At 43.1% G+C, this 23,561-nt stretch overlaps 1 protein-coding gene across 12 annotated transcripts in view; it reads right to left on the bottom strand.

Moving 5' to 3' along the window:
* KIAA1217 (KIAA1217 ortholog) overlaps positions 1 to 23,561 on the bottom strand; it is a 303,651-nt gene that overhangs the window by 274,383 nt on the left and 5,707 nt on the right. For 11 of the 12 annotated variants that reach the window (XM_047865682.1, XM_047865674.1, XM_047865672.1 and 8 more), the window contains exon 2: positions 20,396 to 20,679. In XM_047865682.1, the coding sequence (XP_047721638.1) occupies positions 20,396 to 20,679 (284 nt within the window). Of the gene's footprint in view, positions 1 to 3,336; positions 3,557 to 20,395; positions 20,680 to 23,561 lie in introns of those variants that run through there. The other variant, XM_047865673.1, reaches the window with a different exon arrangement.

Here is a 23,561-nt window from a genome sequence, read left to right as displayed (position 1 = left end):
TTTAAAGACCACTAATTCCTTTACTAAGAAGCTTTTTAAGTTTGGGTGCTACATTTTATTTGGAATATGAATAGACCCATGTATGTTCTTCAATGGGAAATCTGTGCTACTGATAAGCAATGAAAGCAGGATTCCAATCCAGGCAATCTGGCTTTTGAATCCCTGTTTGCCTGGCCCCTCTGACTCAAAAGACCTTTACTAACCTCACTAGGTGTAAAAGACACTTCTAGATGTAATCACTGCTTATTAATCAACAGAAAATCTCTGAACAACACAATGAGCTGTAATAAAAAACTTTAATGGACTTCTAAAAAAATCCATTAAAAATGGGTAGAAAACTGTAGAAAAAGATGCATTAGTGATTCTGAGCCTGTTTGGAATTTTGGCACCCTACATCTGTGTGAGTTCATGACTCTTTTCTACCTTAAATTTGCTGCTTTGTGGTTCATACTTGGTATTGAAACTTTGAATGAAGTAAATATTTGCTTTCAGACTCACAGATCTGCTTTTGAGATAACCGGAGCTTTTCCGGATGTCCCACACCAGTGCTGGGAACTGCAGGCCACAATGCAGTCTGATGACCACATTTAATTAATTTACTCATTGTCTGGCACAGAATGAGCTCAGCCTCAGCAGCTCCAAGATCAGAATGCCTTCAGAATCCAACTGGATGAGCCTACCCCAATATTCCTGCTAAGAACCCTCTTCCAGGAGTGTGGGACCTGAACAATCCTGAACAATCTGATGTGGGAAATTTGGAAAAATTGGAAAAGTCATTAGGAAAACCCGGGAACTAATAGAGTGTTTTCCCTGGCTAGAAACACTGCTGCTAAAAATAACACAATGAAAAACATATTTGTCTCTTACATACAATGGATGTAGAATATAATTATGGGCTGTTTTGGTCTGGGATGTAGGCAAGGGAGGGAGCTGCCAAAGTCTAGAATACAAAAAGAGAAAAGACATTGTGTCCAACCCCTCGCTCCCTGTGGTGATTCCCACAGCCCCTTGGTGACTTTGTTTCCTGCTCAGGATATACCTGTGACAGCAAAACCTGACTCTTCTTGGGGGTCCAAGAAACATCAGATGCAGGTAAGAGTTAAAACTGTTAAGTCTTTGGGGGCGCCTGAGTGGCTCAGCTGGTTGAACGATTGATTGACTCTCGGTTTTGGCTCAGGTCGTAATCTCACAGTTCTTGAGTTCCAGCCCCAGGTCAGGCTCTGTACTGATAGCATAGAGCCTGCTTGGGATTCTCTAACTCCCTCTCTCTCTCTCTCTGCCCCTCCCCTGCTTGTGTGTGTGCTCTCTCTCGCTCGCTCTCTCTCAAAAATAAATAAATAAACTTAAAAAAAAGATAAATGGTAAAACAAAACAAAACAAAACTGTAAGCCTTCAAAGTGACTTGAGCTCCTATCAACAGGTAGCAGTGAAAGGTAAACCAACATAACTTCTCCAGCCTGCCTAGAAAACGCGTCACAAAGGGGCGCCTGGATGGCGCAGTCGGTTAAGCGTCCGACTTCAGCCAGGTCACGATCTCGCGGTCCGTGAGTTCGAGCCCCGCGTCAGGCTCTGGGCTGATGGCTCAGAGCCTGGAGCCTGTTTCCGATTCTGTGTCTCCCTCTCTCTCTGCCCCTCCCCCGTTCATGCTCTGTCTCTCTCTGTCCCAAAAAGAAATAAACGTTGAAAAAAAAAGAAAACGCGTCACAAGCATAACTAATGTAAACACATGAACGTCCCGACTCCTTTGTGACGCTTAACATTTTGTATTTGAGTTAATTTATAGAAATAATTGTTGCATCTGGGAGTTGTCTCAGCAGCACATTAATTTTTTCGTAGACCCCTTAGATGGGAAAAAACCCAGCAGAACATGTACAAAGGCAGTTTACTGTGTTGTGTATTTCAGCACCTCCCTGAGCCACGGTTTCTTCACCCGAAAAGGAGGAATAAAAAGATGCTGCAATCCTCCTGATCTGTTGCAATAAGATGAAGCCTATAAAAACACGTGACAGAGAATCCAGTAGCACAGAAGCAGAGAAGAAAAACAACGGCTAACACGTGGAACCTGAACTCTGAGAAGCACACTACATATTTCGTCGGTTAAACCTCACCACGCCATGATCATCCCCGCCATTTTATGGAGGAGAAAACTGAGGCTGAATGATGTGAATTTACTTTCCCAGACTTAACACGGGTAGGAAGTGGTGAAGCCAGGACTCAAAACCCAAGGCATTCCAGCCCTTCCTTTGTCAAAGCATTCGGCAGAAACCGTGGCAGCCCAAGTCTAATGCGGGAGAACAGTTCCGGAGCTAATCCGCAGTCGCTGACTGCAAGGTTTCAGGAGGCTCGCATTCCCACACGTTAGACAATTTAAAAAGATATTTTAATGCCTGCCCATTTGCTCCTAGACAGTTCGGGTGTCAAAAGCCCAAGTTTCCATTTCACAGGTATCTTGCACTTATCCTCAACTCTTCCCTTTAACCTTCAAAAACGTTTTTCATTTCCTTTTAAGCTCAGTGGACAGAATTACTCACATCACAGCCTGATGTCCCCAGACTAAGCCCTTTGAGTCAACTTTGCAGGAATACAGCTACCTGTAGTGACCACTATCACATCCATCTCTCTGGCAAGATCGCTTACTCTGTCTCACTAGAAACGGATGCAAACAGCCCTGTACCACCAGAGCGAGGCTTTCTTTCCAAAGCATGCTTTAAAAACTACCAAACGTTATCAACCATTCCCCCAACCCAAGAAATCTTAGAATTTACAAGTCCTGCTTCCCTAAAGTCCAGAAACTCTGATATCTCAGGATATTCTCTAGTGCTGTAAAATACTTCTGTGTGAAAAGCACACAGACACCCTTAAAATTAAAAAGCGTGATGTTCATAAAAAGTTCGGTAATATTCCACGGGTTTTATTTTTAGCATTGTACAACTTGAAAATACGGAAATACACGTAGCCCCAATTTCAGGGCTGGTCTAAGAGTTAAAAGAGAGAAAAAAAGAAGAAACCAACATCTGGGAATAATCCACAAATACATATAGTATCTCAGATCATCCTTCTAACCTTTATCTGTAGCACTTTATAACATTAGCACAATCAGCATGATGCATAATGCATCACTTGTTATTCAGACCTATTCAAAAATCTCAGTTCTTTCAGTAAAAAAGCCCTGAAAACACAGCCCTGAAGCACGCACATTGAACATTCGGTGTGGGAAAGCTGCACTTACTGATTCAGTTCTCCCTACCAAGAGAACAATGCAAAGAAATAGATCTCAATGCTTGCAAATAATTTTTGGCGGTAACTCAGAAGGAAAAAAAAACAACTTGTGTTTACCTGTACCCAGAGCTCCACAGGTGAAGCAGCAGTTAAAGTAAAAAAAAATCTAACGCGTCTTCTGGAAGTTTTCGTCTCTAATGGACTCCGGGGTCATCCTTCCGAGCTGTCAGGTAAACCCCCCTCCATGTCTCTACTGTTTTCTTTTGCAGTTTTTCCCAGTGAAACTCTTGTCATTTGCATAAAGCCTTACTTCTAGCCTATAGGACTTTTTGAGTAGCTACTTGTTAAATTGGCTGTCTTGACATGCTCTTTCAAGCATGACATCATAAATCTCCATGGAAACCCTAACCCCACCTGCCTACATGCCAACGTTACCTGTCAGGCAAAGACTTAAACAATCGTCTGAAATTGTTCATTAATGAAACCTTTCGAGGGGCTTTGGATCTCTGCACAGTATAATTTGTGCTGTTGGCAGAGACTCAGCCAAGGACGATGGCTTCATTTTCAAAGCCTGAGCTGTTTTGCAGAAAACAATGATCAAAATTATAGGCATTCGTTAATCTGCCCCTCCCTGTCTAACAATGCACTTAATCGGTTAAAGAAAAACCTTCGGTGGCACATATGCCTCTCTCTGCAGGATAAAGTTACATCAAAAACATACGATTTGAAAAACTTTCAACTGATACTTCTAAGGCTTTTCCACTTTCCAGCAACCCCCTTCCTACTTTTTACCAGCAAAACTTGCAAAACAGGTTCTTTCCTGGAATGTGTGTGTGTGTGTGTGTGTGTGTGTGTGTGTAGTTTCTCTTGGCCTCCGGTTGCAGAGGAGGTAGGGGAAGGTGTTGAGAATTTTTTTTAACTCTTTCATAACATACTTGCATCTTTCATATATTTGTACTAACTTACATAAGTTACCAGAATAACATCAAAATCAATCGAATCAATTTTTATAGAACCCCTGTTTGCATAAAGCTTCAGGCAAATTTCTGCCAAATTTGTGCCCAGCCCCTCATGGCGACCCTGGGCACAGCACTCTTGCTTCTCACTCTAACTTCATTGCGGACACATCTCACCCTCCCAAGTCTAAGGCTGCTGACCCTGAGGTATCAGCAAGGTTTGAATGGGACTTGCTCCAAACTCAGGAGAGTTTACAGTGATGTTATCAAATAGCTGTCAAGTGCTACTGCCGAAAGTTCTTCTTTCTGGCTTTCTGGCTCTGCAGGGAGCCGGGAAACATTTGAAGGCAGGCTCCCGCAGAATCTGCTAGAACCCTGCAGAATCTGCTAGAACCCTGCAGAATCTCAGAAGTAGCAGTAGTCAACACTGCAGCCTGCTTTAACATGCCACACAGCCTGCTGCAAGGGCAAGAAAATCAGCAGCATCTTTGAAAGGTCAGAGAGCAAATGTTACCGCCCCCCCCATACCTTGCTGAGCCTACCCAGATGTTCAGAGAGAGAGCATCCATAGGTAAAAGCACTCAGAATGGCTCTTTTCCTAGAAAGAATTGTAAATGCTCCGTTTCCCCTCTCTGACTATTCTGAGAGGTTTGCCCTGCCATCGTTCACAGTCAACAGATGCGACATTACCTTCCGAGGGAACCAAGAGCTACCCTGGTTTAATATAGCAGCCTGAGTTGGAACACTCCTTGGAGGCAAGACTACTGTCAGAGATTCAATTACTGCCTCTGTAAGACGAAAATACATCCAGATGAAGCCCACACTTGTGCTTTACCCAGTGGGGCACAAACGTAACATGAAACAAACAAAAACAAGGTATAACCAGATCTAGGCTTTATTCGGTTATTCCTCAAAGTTCCATTAGACAGAGCACACGAAAGTTGATTCAGCAGTCAGAGGGGTTATAAATTAGACCACATCTGCCCTTTGGGTTGTTTAGGAAATTACAACATCTCCGCTTTTACTTACTGAATTCAAGCTCAGAAAAGAGAGTGAGTGAGAACAGTCAGAATCTGTAAGTCAGACAAATGAAGAGAGTCCCAGAAATAACTCAGATGTGAAAGCAACCTGATTAACCCACTCGTCTGCAGGCGGACTGAGGTAAGCACAGACCAAAGATTTTGTAACCAGGGACGACATCATTACCGTGATGATGGGGAATATTGAAATATTTACAGCGGGGTAAATGTGGAGCATAATACTCTCAGCAATAAGGAAACACAGGCTGGGCAGAAAAGCCAAGGTTTGCAAATCCACTAATGATTTTTCCTACTGTCCTTAAATGAGGAAAATGGCGAGCTGGACTGAGCTGGACTATGAGAGCACCATGATTTGCCTGCCAGCAACTAAGCACCACTAACCAAGTCAGAGCTCAGCAAATGCATGTAGAAGGGCTATTTTGTTTGTAAATGTAGCCACATCAGAGGGATCCATGATGGATTTGGATAGCAAATGGGATTCTTTCTCTTGAATTTGTTTCAATAAACCTTTTATAACAGATGTAGACATCCACTCACTGAAAAAGGCCATGAACGTATAAAGATACAGGTGTCTGGTGGGAGAGGTTGGATTTAACCGTCTACGGCCTGAGTTTTTGTTTCTTAAAAAACACACCTGGGTGGCTCAATCCGTTAAGCGTCTGACTACAGCTCAGGTCATGATCTCACGGTTGGTGAGTTCAAGCCTCCCATCAGGCTCTCTGCTGTCAGTGCATAGCCTTCTAGGCATCCTCTATCTCCCTCTCTTGCTGACCCTCCTCTCTCAAAAATAAAATAAACATTAAAACAAATTTTTTTTAATGTTTTATTTTTGAAAGAGAGAGAGAGAGAGAGAGTATGAGCAGGGGCGGGGGTGGGATGGGCAGAGAGAGGGAGGGAGACACAGAATCCGAAGCAGGCTCTGAGCTCTCAGCACAGAGCCCAAAGTGGGGCTCGAACTCATAAACCATGAGATCATGACCTGAGTGGAAGTCGGACGCTCAGCTAACTGAGCCACCCAAGTGCCCCAAAACAAAATCTTTAAAAAAAGTAAATAAAATGAATTAGAAGTTGTCACGTGGAAAAGGAATGCTTCTTTGGGTAGAAGAAGCAATACTTTCATAATTAAAATAAGCAATCCTTACCTCATTTAAGTCTCACAGCAAAAGGTGATATAAGACTGGTTATTATCTTCATTTCATAAATGGAGAAAGGGAGCTTCAACAGCTTAGGTCACTTGAGTAAGTCTACATGCCCACTAAGTGTGGGAGTGTCCCTTTTAATCCAGGCAGACCCAAGACTGAAATCCAAAACACATGTGCTTAACCACCAAGCAGTTATCCTGGTTTAATAACACTGCTCACAATTGAGGACACTAAAATCCTAACTAACCTAAGTCATGCTAAAATGATTTGCTTAGTAAAGCCTGAAGGTGCACATTGGACTGCAAAGGCAGCACAATGGACTGCAAAGGTGCACATTGGACTGCACAGACTTTCCAGAAATCCTCCCAGAAACACCACGCCCACAGATGGGGCTGGGCTGGGGTCTGGAAGAGTCGGGACAGGGTGGGCCATCAGCACAGCAGCCTTGGGGGGTGGGGGGTGGTCTCTATTTAGCTTCAGGCTGTATGGATGCCTTTGACAGCGGTCCAGAGCAGGATTAATGTATCACCACTCGTCCACCCGAGGACAAACAGACCACTAACATGCAGAGAAGGCTAATGAAACAGCGGACACTCAAGAAGGAGGCACAACCTCCTAAAGTTCTGGTCTAAAGAAATACGGACAACCGTTAAAAAGGAAAAAAAAAGTCAAATATACATTTCTTAGGTCCAGCACAGATTGTATGCATCACCAAAAGAAGAAGGGTGCTTTCATTTCTGAATCAAACAATGAAAACCAATTGTGGTAATTCCCTAAAGCTTGAACTTTGGCTCTATTTTTGTTTGTAGTCATTGTTTGCTTTAGGGATGGTCCATTTACATTTGGTCAGCTTTTGCTACGGTGCTGGTTAATTTTCTGTGTCAACTTGACACAGCCGTTGGGTCAAATATCTGTCTAAATGTTGCTGTGAAGGTATTTTTTAGATGTGATTAACACTTACATCAGCAGACTCTGAGTCAGCACACTCTGACCATAGTGTGGGTGGGACTTATAGTCCCTTTGGGGAGCTGGTGGGGGGGGGGTGTGTAGAATCTGCCTCAAGACCTAGAAACCCTACCTGAGTTTCCTGCCTGCAGATCTTGAACTGAAGGCTGCAGCATCAACTCTTCCCTGAATTTCCAGTCTGGTGGCCTGGCCCCACAGTCTTCAGGTTGCCAGTACCCACAACTGTGTGAACCAATTCTTCAAACTAAACTAAGTATCTCTCTCTCTCAGTCTTGCTCTTGCTCTCTTTCCAACCGTTTCTCTGTTTCTCTGGAGAGCCCCGACTAATAGAGCAGATAATGCCAATGGGTATCTGCCCAGTCTTATTCTCTGGTTCCAGTTCTCCAGTTCTCTTCTACCTCCATATGACTGCCTGACACTCATTTTTACTTGGAGCACCTACTGTCATTTCAAATACTGCTTGTCACGACTGAAACTTTGTTTAGTGTTTACTGAGCATGAACTGAATTTAATAAAGAAGAGATATTTCCTGTGAAATTAAGATAAAGGAATATAATCAAGTTCACTGAGTATTACACTAAATATCAATGGACTAAATTCTCCCATTAAAAGACAAAGACTAATAAGTTGAGCTAAAAAGGCAAAACCAACTTATATGTAATTTCTAATCAACATACTCAATATTAATAAAGAAAACTTGAAAATAGATGAGTACCATCTGTCTATACCAGATAAATGTAACGCAAAGTGACAATATTAATCATAAGAAAAGTTAACAAACACTAAACTGGATACAGAGGTCATCCGGTAGTGTAAAAAGACAATTTATGAGAAAGGAATGATCATCAAAAATTTGTTTGAAACAAACAAAGCAAATGAAAAGCTGTAAAGCAAAAATTCTTAGGAATGCAAGAAGAACAGGATAAAAATATGTTGGTAGTGAGAGACTCCATGATACATTGTTTGAAACTGAACAGCACTAGAAAAAGTAAGGGCCACAACAAAATAAATGAAACAAACAACAAACCTGACATAGAAGTGTGCACATGTATGTGTATATATAGTAAACATAAAATAGGCAATTTCTCAAGAACACATAACACAATTCTTACAAATGCTGATTGTGCATTTGACTATGCAACAAATTTTAAACAAATCCTTAAACGTCTTAAAAAAGCAGCAATTTTACAGACTGCATTCTTTGATCACATCCAATAAAATTATAAATAAATAATAATCTCAACTATTTGGAAGTGAAATACTCTTGGAAAACCCTTAAATCAAAGGAACAAATCAAAATTGAAACTTTCAACTGTCCTTAAGGAAATGAAACAGGAAATTTTCATACAAAACTTCAGGACACAGCCCAACCTGGTGTCAGGAAATGTATGCCCCTAAATGCCTTCATTATTAACAAGAAATACTAAAAATAAATGAACTTGACACTCACTTTAAGAAATTACAGAAGATAACAAAGACAACTTTAAAAACTAGGAAAAGGCAGATAATTATGAAAAAAAGCTGAAAATGATGAGACAGCAAATCATAATCTGGAAGAGATAAATGCAAACTAAGTCTTTGAAAGAAATCAATATAACAAATAAACCTGAGGTGCCTGGGTGGCTCAGTCAGTTAAGCATCTGACTCTTGGTTTCGGCTCAGGTCATGTTCTCCCAGCTAATGAGTTCAAGCCTGGCATCGGGCTCCGGACTAACAGTGTGCAGAGCCTGCTTGGGATTCTCTCTCTCCCTCTCTTTCTGCTCCTCCCCACTTGTGCTCCCATGTGCACGTGCACACACACACACTCTCAAAATAAATAAATAAACTTAAAAACATACACATAACAGATAAACCCAAGAGAGGGTGTAAAAATGGCATTTGCTCTCAAAGCTTATGGGGCAACTCAAGGTCATGGTACTCAACCGGAAGTAAAACAGATGCTGTGTGGAGTAACTGGAGAAAGAACATGGACACGGGGCAAGTACATTCTGGACCTGGAAGAGCATTGATTGGTCTTCGCACATTCAATGCCCAGCGCCCATTTGCATAGGAGAATGTTCTGGTTGAGTTGAAATGTTTAAAAACAAAAAGGAAAGAGAGAAGGCGAGGAGGGACAGAGGGAGGACAATGGACCCAAAAGATGGAATCAGTGAGCAATAATGATAGCACATACAGCCATTCATGTCTCCCAAACAACTGCTACAACAATACCACCCCATCCACCTGCTCCTCTCCCATCAGCGTCCCTGTGTTGTTTGAGTAAAACCGGTGACTGCTCCGACTGTGACCTCGGGAAGTGCTCATGGAGGAAATCATTGTACACTCCACTGGCCCAAAAATATCCCTTTGGGGCAAGTTTGACACAACTAAGTGTGGTAAGCTGTATTCATCTCCACACTGTCAAAACCTGTGGCTCAGTTCAAAGCTCCATGTGACGGCCCCTGAGCATTACCCACTGTTCACACGTCACCTCCACGCTTGCACACTGGTTGGAGCATACCCCTCGAACATCTCACATCAGGGGAAGGGCAGGAAGAGGAGAGGGCAGGCCTGATAAAACAAAGATACTGTGAGAGGAAGGCAAAAGGAGGTTGGTGCAAAAGTCCAAAAACTACACAATTTTGTTGAAAACCCCACTGGGCTCCAGACCAGATTTTTTTCCTCCAAGTCCCATCCCTATAGCTGATCCCAAGAGTTAACACCCATCCCTCTCGTGACGATGACTAACATGCTTCCGTGGCAGTCCACTGGTCTTTCAGTGGTTCCACGCTTATGGACAGATGACACAGGGTGCTTAGTGACTTGCTCAAGGTCTGGGCACAGGTAGGAGCTGAGTGAGGACATGGGGTGCTCATCGGGCGCATTTGCCTTCCCCACTACCCCAGCCACAGCCCTTCGTCCCTTCATCCTTCTCCAATCAGACCCCAAGTCATTCCCATTTTTCTTTCGAATATCTGATGTGCGTGTCGTCCTTCAGTGCTGGCTGAGCTCCATGCCCAAAGCCTTATCACTGTGGCCCGGATGCTGCAACCATTTCCAGGCCAGGACCCAGGCTGTTCTCACGGTCCCTCCTACATAGCACCGAGCAGATAACCTTTCAACTTTGCTTTTATTCCACTTCTGAGCTCAAGACTACAAGGTTGCCCTGTGTCTGACAGTCCAAGCTTTCTGCTGACTTTCAAGGTCCAACACAACCTGGCCGTCCTCTGCCTGACTCCCCTGCCTTCCCCCTCTGCCGAATGACACCATCACCTCACTTAAACTGGCCTACCCACTGATTCACAGGGGAGCCACCTCTATTCTTGTCTCAACATTGGCTCTTCCTGTCCCCCTCCTCCTCTATCACAATGCCTTCATGGCTGCATTCTATCCATTCAAATCATAATCCATTAATCTCCTTGCCACAGATATTTGCTGAATACCTACTATGCCCTGGGGATCGAGGAAATAGATAATTAGGACAAGTCTGTCTCCAGGAGACCTCCATCATTCCAAGAGACACCATTCAAATGTCCATCTCTGTGTGAAATCCTCCCCCTCTGCTCTCCCACTGCTCTGAACTCCAGCAAGCTTTTGAAGTACATACTCCCATTCCCTGGCGTGTCTCACAGAAGAAGAGTCCCCAAAGCAATAATTCTGTGGTCAAACAGGCTTGGGAAACATTATGTTTCATTCCTCACCCACCTGTTCCCAAATCTCCAAATGAGACGTAGAATGCCTTTTAGCATATTAAAAGATCGGATAGACCCTGCAGTGTAGAATTTCATTTAACTCTAGATAACCAAAAATATCCCCAAATTAGAGACTTTCTCTCCATTCCCCAAACAACTAGTAACAGCCTGGGGATCCAGGATTCAGCAGAGCATGTTTTTACAAAATGCTGATCTAGATCACTTCAATTTCTTTATTTCATTTATTCGTTATTTTTTTTATAGTTTATTTATTTATTTTGAGAGAGAGTGAGCATGGGGGGGGGAGAGGCAGACAGAAAGGGAGAGAGAGAGAATCCCAAGCAGGCTCCACGCTGTCAGCAGGGAGGCCGATGTGGGGCTCAGACTCACAAACCATGAGATCGTGACCTGAGCCGAAGTGACACATTCAACTAACTGAGCCACCCAGGTGCCCCTAGATCGCTGCAATGTAGAACACACACTGTTTTATGCTGCCCTAATGCATACTGCCCTCACCCCTCCAGGATAATGCTCTCCTGAATGCAAAGGGTTTTGACAGGTACTCAACACCTGCGATCTATTTGATAGGATGTATCATCTCATGTAATCCTCACCACAAAAGTATTGTCAGTCTCATTTCTGCGGTTAAGAAAAGCCTCAGGAAAACAGATGATTCACCTACACTGCACAGCTCAGAGCGTCCAGCATATAAAAAACTCAGTTATATCGGACCCCACAGTTATCACTCAACAGACGCGCCCCCGGCAGGGCAGGTACTGGCTACTCTACACATACTGCCTGATGTCGAGCTGACAGTGTAGGTCGATGAAAAACAACCATGTGATTGAATTAATCCAAGAAAACACCTGCAGGAAGGATGAATAAGGGCAAAGACATAAGCCGGCTTCGAGAAAGCAGAGGACAGTCTAGACGCCTGCAATATGAGTTCTGTATCAATCAGCTGGACTGAATCACATTGGTCTTTTCTGGATTCCTCAATACCGCAAATCTCCATCTGACCTGGTGGCAGTTTTCTCTAGGTTTTGCCGATCACCACATCAGAGGCGTCTCCTGCCACCGCATAGCCACACTTGGGTTTCTGACTCCCCTTCACTTCCCACCTACTCCCCGACACTCCTTAGCAGGTTTTCCAGTAGAATCTTACTTTGATTTGCTTTCAGACCTCTTCTTAATATAGCACTGTTCTCTTGCTCTTCCTTCCACTAATTAAAACGAAAGCTAATGCAGAGTTTGGTGGCACCCAATTAAACATGGATCAAAAGCCATGTGTTACGAATGATCCCCATTTAGGATTCCTTTCCTGTTTTTCTGTATCCTCTGTGATTAATGTCAACTTCCAATCAATTTTGCAAGTGAAAACGCAACTCCTTGAATTTAGTCTTTTTGATCGCTGAGTGTCCCCTCCCCCTGCCCCCAGATGTCCTACTCTGTCATATTCCAAATCTTCAGAAATGCATTTCCATCTCCTTTAAGTCACAATTCAAAATATCAGTCCCCTGGGAAACATTTCCGGCTAGCTCCTTCATCTGGTCCCTCAAGTAACATCATCACCTGTTTCGTAGTAGACTGCTCGTTCTGCTTATTTTTTTCCCATTGTTTTTCATCACGCCCAAATTTCGACGACTATTGTTTCTGATTGCATTCTGATTTCTCTTAGACATAGCCAAGATTTGGAATTTCTGAGGACAGTTTTTTCATACTGATTCTTTCCATCGTAATTATATCCTTTGTTCACAGGCTCCAGCATTTCATTACATCTCACTTCATTAAACGCTCCCATATATAATATAAATTCTCTAAATGCAGCTTGTAATTTTGTCATGACACCATGATCCTTCCATTTGGAGGTGTTGCTCTGGCAATAGTAACATCTTCTCAACGTTTACGTCCCGTAGATACTTAAATCACTATTTATGTCACTGCTTCTTTGGTGCCAAATTCCTTTTCTTTCCAGAATTATTGAAGGCCAATCTAACAGGAGGCGGGCATTTCAGCCACTGTAAGATGACCACCAAATTGCATACTTACGACAATGGCCAAACCGGTACCCCCATTCCAACCCTTCTCCATTTTCTCGACATTTTAGATTAATGTCTATTGGTTTTGCTGCGCATCAGAGAGATGGTGCGATCTGGAGGCAAAAAAGCAAGACCTGCCCCACAGCCAAATAATAGGATTCAGTACCGGTGACTTGCCCTGTCACTGTGAACAAGAGCTAAGTAAGCTGTGCCTCAGTTTCCCATTCTGTTAAGGAGAATTCATAATATTGCCTACCACGCAGGGTTGTTGAGACGGTGAAATACACCAATATGGGCAAAGAGCAATAGTGTCATAATATTAACTGAGGCCAATAAGATGCTCTCCTTGCAGTCTTTTCCACTGTTTCACCACTATAAACAGCGGTCAAGAAAACAGTGCTAAAAAAAAATGCTGAACATTTAACTAACCTCCATGCTCACGTTCTCCATCTGGGTAAGGGCCTTCTTCCTTCATCCCACTGTGGCTTATTGTTAGTATTTGCTCCACATACCTTGTAGTAGATTTCTTTGATTTTTTAAATTTTTTTTAACGTTTGTTTATTTTTGAGAGAGAGACAGAGCATGAGTGGGGGAGGGGGAGAGAGAGAGGGAGACACAGAATTCAAACCGGCCTCTGAGCTGTTAGCACAGAGCCTGACTCGGGGCTCGAACTCACGAGCCATGAGATCATGACCTGAGCCAAAGTGGGATGCTCAACCAACTGAGCCACTCAGGCGCCCCTCTTGTATTAGATTTCTTAAGCGCCAAAATGCTGTTTCCTTTTCCTTTAAGGTTTAGGCAAGAAACTGGTCTGTAAATGCATATTTAGTCATTAGTTTTGAACAGCTCCCTGGTTCTTGCTACTAAACATGGCTGTTCTCCCATCATTTTCCTTTTTGGTTGAGAATAAATTAGTAGCTGTAAAGAATTTCTTAGCTGGGTTCTATTGCTTTAGTTTAATTTATAAACTTTTCATTTGTGTATTTATTTATTTATGAAGCATATATAATTATTTGGAACCTGCCCCCTCTACAACGTTAGCCTTTTATCCACATCTTCACCAGGGCCCAAGCCTTCCACTAACGATGGTCTATGGTCTTAGTGTGCCTTTAGTTCCAATTAGATCACTTGCCAGGCTTCACTGACACACATATTCATGAATGTAGATGCATATTTGAGAAATTCTAACACTTCACACATATGGATTGATTAGGATTAGAATAAATGTGATAGGAAAAAAAAATCTGATTGCGGCACTGACTGGCTTAGTCCATAGACCATGTGATTCTTGATCTCGGGGTTGTGAGTTCCAGCCCCAGGTTGGAGGTAGAATTATTTAAAATCTTAGGGACGCCTAGGTGGCTCAGTCAGTTGAGCGTCCGATGTCGGCTCAGGTCATGATCTCATGGCTCGTGAGTTCGAGATTTCATGATCTCAGATTTCACAGTTTGTGAGTTAGAGCCCCCCGTCGGGCTCTGTGCTGACAGCTCAGAGCCTGTAGCCTGCTTCATATTCGGTGTCTCCCTCTCTCTCTGTCCCTCCCCCACTCACACTCTGTCTCTCTCTCAAAAATAAATAAACATTAATAAAAAAGTTAAAAAAAATTACTTAAAATCTTTAAAAAAAAAAAAAGGAAAATAAACCATCTGATTAATTTGGAGTTTTCACACATGACGTAGAGACGACATCAATTTCCCAAGGTATACAATGATACCGAGATCTACTGCATGAGGAATAATCCAGTGTGATTGAAATTCTGCCATAATATAATTAAGTTTATAAAAAAAAAAGTCAAAGATGCCACTACATAAAGGTGTAAATATATGTTAATATATTTATATTACATTTAAATGTGATTAATGCCATTGTACAGATAAGTATAAAGTTCTGTGTATGGATGTGCGATGTGCTGATGAAACCCTAAATGTTTATTTAGCATGAGCAGGGGTTGGAGCAAAGAGAGAGGGAGACACAGAATCCGAAGCAGGCTCCAGGCTCCAAGCTGTCAGCACAGAGCCAGATGCAGAGCTTGAACCTACGAACCGTGAGATCACGACTTGAGCTAAAGTCGGATACTTAACCAATTAAGCCACCGAGGCGCCCCACTCACTTTTCAGTGTGTGGCATTCAATGTCTGTGGGTCACATAGCAAAGCCCTTTAAATCACAGGCTTTCTGTGATTAGATGAGTTGTGATCGGGTATGAACTGTCTCCTCCCCTCTATTAACCCTGCTTTGCATTCAAAAAGCTTCCCCTGTGGAAGGTGACGTCCAGATCATACAAATTATTGGTAGCAAACAATACCTGCGTACACAGGTGTAGAAAGCGGAAGCAGAGTTGACAGAGGGAGGTTTGCCACCAACAATCTGCACACTCATTCATTCATTCAACAAAAACTGATCATGCTTAAGTTACGTTCCATACTCCCTTAAATGGTGACTTTACAAAGGTATTTAAGACAAGGTTCTTGTCCTCCAAAATATTCTACGTGGGAGAAAGAAACACAAAGAGAAGTACAATAAAGGCATGATTAGATACTACAATATAGGTACTGTAAGACGTTATGACCAACTCAGAAGGTGTGACATTTGGCCTGGATCATGAAGGATCGGTATCTGTGCACGAACGCCGTATTTCTTTTATTGACTTGATGGCAGGGACCACGCCTCATCACAGCACCTTTACCATGGCAGGTGCCAAATAAATACATATGGGATGAATAAGTGAAAGAAATCCAAATTTTAAGCTTTTGATGAAGGAAAAATCGAAATAAGTTTCGGAATTATAATAAAATTATGCTCTGACGATGGAAAAAATAATCTTCGGGTACTCAAATATGTGTGGGCAGAAAAGAAAACTGCCTTTAAATACTAATCTGAAAATAAGAACCACTGAGACTCTTCTTTTGGATACCATAGACCAGAAGATTGCAATGCCACGAGCTAGGAAGATCCATCGCTTTCTGAGGCTGTTTTTCAGTACTCTGAGATACTGAGATTATTGTCCTTTGACAAATGGGGGAACTGAGACAGAGAAGGATGAAGTCATTAGCTCCAATCCTGCAATTAGCACATGGAGGAGGCTGGATTCCCACCCAGCCCTGCCTTGTCCCAGAACCACACCCTTAGCTGCCAGGCGATGTAGCTTCACCCCCCTGACTGGCCCACACAAGTAACCTTTACTACTACTATGCAGATAAACACTATGCAACATTAATGGTCATCTGCTATCTTTGAAGACAGGTAGGAAGGAAGTTGCTACTAAACATGGCTGTTCTCCCATCAGGAGACCTCTGTTCAATAATTTAGGCTGAAGAAAATTCTTGACTGACTTATTTTCAAAGGCCCAAATTCAAGTTTTCAACCATAAACCTTCCAGCGTCTGGACTCAGATTCTGAAATGTAAGGTATGCTCTAATTCTCCTTATGTTTAATACCAAGGAACTGGAACCTAGATGCCCTTGGTATCCAGATACTTCAGGTAAGATGCTGGCTGCCACAGTTACCATCTTCCTCTCAAACTCCCCCCAGTGTCACTCTGTTCATGAAGGCCGCTTCTCTGGGAGGCAGCCAGGCAAACAGCCACCAGAAGGATATGTGGTACTGAGAAGCTCAATATTAGATAAGTGGTCAGACTTGTTTATTTGAATTCCTCCTTATGGCTGGTCATCTGATCTTCCTGCAAAGGAAGCCTGGAATAATCCACTTTAAGAAGGTCAGGGAGGAACAAAGGGCATCGTGGAGAAGAAGACAGGAAAGAGGAACCACGCAGCAGGAGAAAAAGAATAGAAAAGCCAGAGGATGAAGTACTGTCCACAGGAATTTTCTAAACCATTACCTGAGCTTATCTCTGATTAGGGTTCATTGGCGACACTACAATGGAATGAAAAAATAAATACACACATCCATGCATCAGACTCTATCCCTCTCTGGATGGTCAGCTTGGAATACACAAGAATTCAACCTGAGTTACCCAATAAAGGGACAGCTGACCAGCCACAGCCAGACTACACCTGTGGCAGACACGTATGGGATAGGAGATGAGAGGTTGGGGCCACTAAGCCACAGTCATTATTCCCTGTCATCTGATACCATGAACCCTTCAGGTTATATTTAGGCTCCCCATGTGAGAGTTTTAGCCAGTTACTATCATCATAGCAGTAGCAATAGTTATGAGATGATACATAATAACAGTAATGATAACAATTGAAATATTTTTAGCATGGAAAATATACCATTTTGAAATACTAATTTCTCAGCAAAATGAATACATTTCTAACTTAAAAAAATACATTCCACCTTCCTCATTCAACACATAATCAATTTCCTAACCTCCTTCACCGAGACCGCTAGCCCCATAGTCTCTCTCTCTCTCTCTCTCTCTCTCACACACACACACACACACACACACACACACACAACCTCACCCTATCCCTTACACTTCATGTACAGACTGGTGGAGAGGAAAAAAATTTCCTCTACCCTTCTAGGTTTTTTGACCGGTATATTGACATAAAAGAGATTAACGAAGAAAAACAAATTTAATTATGTATGTATGGGAGCCCCATAAGAATATGAGACCCAAGGACATGTTGGGTCAGTTGAGGCTTATATGCTATCCTGACCTAGGGAATGGGATAGGGGCTTAGGGCTTCAAAGGGGAGGAGGGTGATTCACAGGACAACAAGGAGAGATGATGCATAATTAGATGTTCGCCCTGCCATACAGATAAGTATTCCAGAGAAAAAGGAATCTCTGGTAATAGCTCTTTCTCTGAGCCAGGACCAGTATCCAAATTATTTTAGGCCATAACAACTTTACCTTGTTTATTATGCTTTTCTTGGTAACTTCCCATAATTGACTCCCTACTCCTAACATCTTTTGTCTTTAGCTGAACATGATATTTAAGGTGATGGCTTTGGCCATTTTAGGGAGTTACTCAGAGTTCCTGGGTCTCTCCCAGGTATACACAGGAAGCATACATATCATTAAGCTTTTGTTTGTTTTTCTTCTGTTAATCTGTCTTATATCAATTTAATTCTTAGTTAGTCAAAAACCTAGACAGGTAGAAGGAATTTGTTGTTTTTTTTCCTCACCACACTACATGCTCTATAGGCAATGATCAACTTAAAGAACAGTGAAACAAACAAGGGTTCTGAGCTCAGACTTAACCAGATTCAAATTCCAGCTTTCCCTTAGCAAATTGTGTGACTGTAACTATTCTGAGTTTGAGTGTCCTCGATCTGAACCACTTTGGATAAAGTACGGTGCCTCGCAAACATGCGACACGTTACGTATATGGAGAGTGACCCTACTATCGACTAAAAATTAGGGAAATTTTTTACATGTCAATTATACCTCAAGAAAACTGTAGGAAATAAATTTTAAATAAGTAAGTACAGGGGCACCTGGGTAGCTCAGTCAGTTAAGCATCCAACTGTTGATTTCAGCTCGGGTCATGGTCCCATGGTTCATGGGATGGAACCCTGCATCGGGATTTGTGCTGAGAAGAGCCTAGCCTGCTTGGGATTCTCTCTCTCCCTCTCTCTCTGCCCCTTCCCTACTCACTGTCTCTATCATAATAAATAAACAAATCTTAAAATAAGTAAATAAATAAATAGGGGGTACTTTCTATATATGCTTGAAATGAAAGGAGTCATCCTTTTCTTAACTACTAAAGAATTTATCTACATCAACCAGGCCTCCTGTTCTCTCCTCTTCTGGGTCTGCCACCTTTTGGCAACATGAGCAAAAAAGCAAACATACAGCCTATACACTCATTTCATATTTTTAGGCACTTTAATAAAGATTTCAGAGAAAACAGGTTTGAATTTAAACCGACAAATCGATGGGGCGCCTGGGTGGCTCAGTCGGTTAAGCCTCCAACTTCAGCTTGGGTCATGACCTCTCAGTTCGTGGGTTCGAGCCCCGCGTCGGGCTCTGTGCTGACAGCTTGGGGCCGGAGCCTGGAGCCTGCTTTGGATTTTGTGTCTCCCTCTCTCTCTGTCCCTCCCCTGTTCACACTCTGTCTCTGTCTTAAAAATAAATAAACGTTAAAAAAAATTTATTTTATTTTTTTAAATTTTTTTTAACGTTTATTTATTTTTGAGACAGGGAGAGACAGAGCATGAACGGGGGAGGGTCAGAGAGAGAGGGAGACACAGAATCGGAAACAGGCTCCAGGCTCTGAGCAGTCAGCACAGAGCCCGACGCGGGGCTCGAACTCATGGAGGAGGATCATGATCTGAGCCGAAGTCGGATGCTTAACCGACTGAGCCACCCAGGCGCCCCCAAAAAAATTTTTTTAAATAAATAAACCGACAAATCGAGAGTGAGGATGAAGTACAGGTTCAAATTGTTCAGGTGAATGCCAATTTTCATTTCCACGGAAGATCGAAAGCTGAGTTAGTCAGACATCACTTTGGTAACCGGTTAACTGGCAGGACCACAGACTTGACACGCTAAATGGGTCTCTCTCTCTCTGGAGTGTGGAAATCAATAACAGCCTGTCCTCTTCCCCGACCACGCGTGTCGCAGTGGCCCTGCTTCCTTTACTATGTTCTGCATCCTCAAAGGTCAATCTGATCACATGCCTGTGGGGCCTTCGGGGGACCCCCCCCCCAAACTTTGTGGTCTGTCAAAAAAGTCATTGCATACAGCCAAGAAACAACAACATCCCAAGGCACAAATGGGTGCTGTCTGTGTAGCTGTCAAGATAACCTGAAAAAACAGGTAGCTGATGACAGCAGAAAGCCAAGAATGCGAAAGGTAAACATCTGTGATTAAAAGGAAAAAAAAACAAAGAATAGAAACAAAACCCTAATGTCAGCTTGCTAAGGAAAAGGGGTTCACCACAATCTATCCCTCTGTGCTCTCCTTTACCATGAAAATGTATTTATGTCTGTCTGTCTATACGTATGTATGTAAGTATGTATGTACGTACATATGTATGTATATATTCATTCATTCATTCATTCATTCATTCATTCATTCACTGTGCTAAGCACTCAAGTGCTATCTGGTTGCACAGTAATGGATCCTAGGCTTGGCTCAGTAAAGTAAGACCCCCTCACCGCCTGCAGTTTAGATGTATTTGTGGTTGAACATCGGGACACATTTGGGGGGGGACTGCCTCCTCTCTGGGTCTCCCCTCTCTGACACGCTGATAAAGACAACTGAGGCTTCAGGTCAAACCTTTCCCGTAAGCTGCCTCCGTCTCGCAAACTCACAAAGAGATCTGGAACAACCCAAAGGTGGGCACGATCCACTCATCCGTTTTGTCCCCTTTGACCTGCCACTTTGCTTTCCCTCACGTGCACTGCAGAACGAGCTCTGCTCATTTCGAACGGCAACATGGTCGTACCTGGTCTCTCAGCCTCTCTTGGTGGCCCATGATCGCAGTGGCATGATGGGGGTACTTCTGCTTCAGATGTTCCAGGAAAGCTTCTCTCTTCCTGTCCATCTCAGATGTTTGCATTCCCAGTATTTCTCTGGAACTGCGGGGTCCACCTAGAGTGTGTCTCCTTGGGATGTTGCGGGAAGACTTGGAAACTGAAACGCGACTGTTCCCATTAGAAAGGCGTTCCTTGGTTCTGCGACATTCTGCATCTTCTAATGACGTGACTTGTAGATTGCTTTTTCCTTGTTCTGAAAGACAAAAAAAAAATACAGTTTGCAATGAAAGATTTTACTAGAAATGTCATTTACAGAACACTAAGAGGGTTTCTGGCTGCTGTTAATATGTAACTATAACCTAGCAGGTTATTTGTTTTTTAGGCAAGACGGGAACCAAATCAACAAAGGAAATGAGAAAAATTGCACTAACACAAAAAGTTGTAGAGAAAAAGGTGGTCGTTTCCGACTCTTTCCCTGAGATTATTCAGAAGGAGAACACTTGGTCAGACAAGTTTGCAGGCAACTGGGTTACCCCTTACCTTCAACTGTAATTATAGAAAAGTTAGTTCCAGTGATTCTGATTATTTCTTTTGTTTTAATTGCAACCTCAGGCTGGTAACAGGACTTTTATAGTTTCATAATCTGACGGTGGTTTCGGAGACACTTATTTCATCCCCAAGACCAGAAATAGGCATTATAATCACAGACCTATGAGCCCCCTGAAAACTCGAGCCCCCCTCCATTAGCATAAACCAAGCAAGCGTTAGAATTTTATTAGGTCGATATTACTATTAGGTAAGAATGGAGAGAATGTAAAGGCTTGGACAATTTTGGCCTGAAGTGGACTTTAAAACACACAGTGAAAAGGGAAGAGATATGGTACATTTTGATGGCCTTGACCTAGACCCTTGGCCTTGACCTTGGACATGGCCTTTCCAGGCCAAGTTGATTTCCACCTAGAAGGGAGCAAAGGAGGCAGGCAATGACAGTGGATAGGGAATCTCTGCTCATTCTCAATGGTTGGCAAGAAGGGTGTCAGGCCTGCATCTCCTAGCTGACTGAAAAAGGAGAATTACTTCTTAAAAAACAAAACTAGAAAGGGAGAGTTATGAACATTCAAAAGCACTTCAGATTCTCTTCAGCAGGAGCGGTACTTACACACCACACAGATGCAGGCAGGATAAGGTACTCCTGATCCGTGAACCCTGGGCTCTCAGGCGTCCTGCCTTTAACCTCACACCCAGACCATACAATATGATCTCTAAACCTCACCATCTTCCTTCATAAAATGAGGATGGCTGGACCAGTATTAGACGTGCAGCGTCTTCTAGCTCTAAATCCTTTAAAACCCAGTCTCAATGAGTTTTTAAAGAAGTTTCCGGTAAAAGCTCATTTGCGAATTATTTACCTTTAGAAGTTCTGTGCAGAAAAAAAGATCCACTATTTGAAAGTTCTAGACTTGAGTCTCAGATAGACAAACGAAACTTCACGCCAGTGATACCCAGAGCATCCAGTTTATACACACACCAGCTCATCTAAAGGCCATGCCCCCAGTGCATTTCCCTCGTTGTCTAGAAACGCCTCTGTAGACAACCCCAGGTCTGACGCCCTTTGGGTAGGCCTAGTGAACATTGTCAACTCAGGCTGGTTTTCCTATTCTGGTTTTCCATCCGGAGAATGGTGTTCTGGGAACAATTCTTCTTGTTTACCCTTCACTTCTCATTACATTGCTAATTATAGCATCTCCATCAGACACCAATGAGGAAAGGGAGGAAAAAATAGCCAAATTAGTTAATTCTCCTGCTCTTCATTAGTTTCAGCAGTAAATTTAGAAGGGGAAGAAGACCGAACTATTGCTTAAAAAGATATTGAGAGATTAACTGTATCATTTATTTAGGCTCCCTTCTCATTACGTGGACCCACATGACGGCTGCCTTTTTTGTGGTGTCTTCTTTAATAAAACAGAAGTAACAGGATCCACTGAATAAAGCGAGTTGCAAAAAATGCCATATGTCAGGTTGGTAAATACGTGTGCAATCTGGTTTCGCTTTAGCTTTCGGAGTGCGTGTGTGTGCACATGAGTTTTACATTGGCCAAAAACTTGTTGTATACTTCATATAACACTATTGACTTTTACACAGTGTTTTTAACGATTACTTTCGACATCATTAACATATTTTAAAAAATGATCCTGGGCAGCTAGATTCATTGGCAGGATTGAATCTCCGGGAAGGGGACTTCTTCACACGGGCAAACACACAGACACCCATATGGATAAACGTTCGGGCACCTTCAGCCACCAACAGCGGCAGAAAGTTCCATCTGCCTTGCTCTGCCACACAGACTCGCAAGAGCTATTTTGTCTCATCTAAGGATCCCCAGACGAGGTCAAGACAGCCAGAACGGTAGCCCCTTGGAGACTGAAAACAGTTTTCCGCTTTCTTCCTTCAGATAAATTCGGAAAGGAGCGGGGGAGGGGAGGAGTGGTGGTCTTTGCAGCCAATCTCCTGTCACCATTTACCTTTGGGAAGCCCCAACTTGCTGACTCTAAACCCCTGCCGTTTTCTAACACTTTGCTCCGGAAGGTCACGTCAGCCTTAGGTTACGTTCCCATTTTTTTCTTTTTTGTGCATTCTTCTAAAATGTCTCCAGTTGTTTAACAAGGTTGAATGTGACTTGGAGGAAGGCAGCAAAAGCACTGATGCCCAAACGCGCCAACGGCCAAAGGCACAGTCCTTTGGCGGACGCCCAATTGAGGGCGGAGCTCACTCCTTCCCGTGGCTCCCCTTCTTGGCCTTCACCCCACTCCGCTGTCGGCCCGGTCTGTCTCCCGTCCCACCACCAGGCACCTGCTCACAGGCACCAACAGCACCCCAACCCTACTGTCCACACAAAGCCACTTGGACACGCGTCCCGGTCACCTGAGCCCTTTCCTCAAGGAGGCTCAGTTCTTGGGGGCTCTCAATTCCCGGGCCTGAGGGAGAACTGACAACTCTACCACTCCAGTCATTTGGGGACACCGTGACCCTTCAGCTGGGGAGAAAAACTAAGCAGGGCAAAACAAGAGGCGACCGGGCAAAGGACAGGTAGTCACAATTCCACAGCCGTGGAGTCAGAGATCTGAGTCCCACCCA

Source organism: Prionailurus viverrinus, chromosome B4, assembly GCF_022837055.1.
Source record: "Prionailurus viverrinus isolate Anna chromosome B4, UM_Priviv_1.0, whole genome shotgun sequence".
Lineage (NCBI taxonomy): Eukaryota > Metazoa > Chordata > Mammalia > Carnivora > Felidae > Prionailurus > Prionailurus viverrinus.
This window is presented reverse-complemented; position numbering and strand designations above follow the sequence as displayed.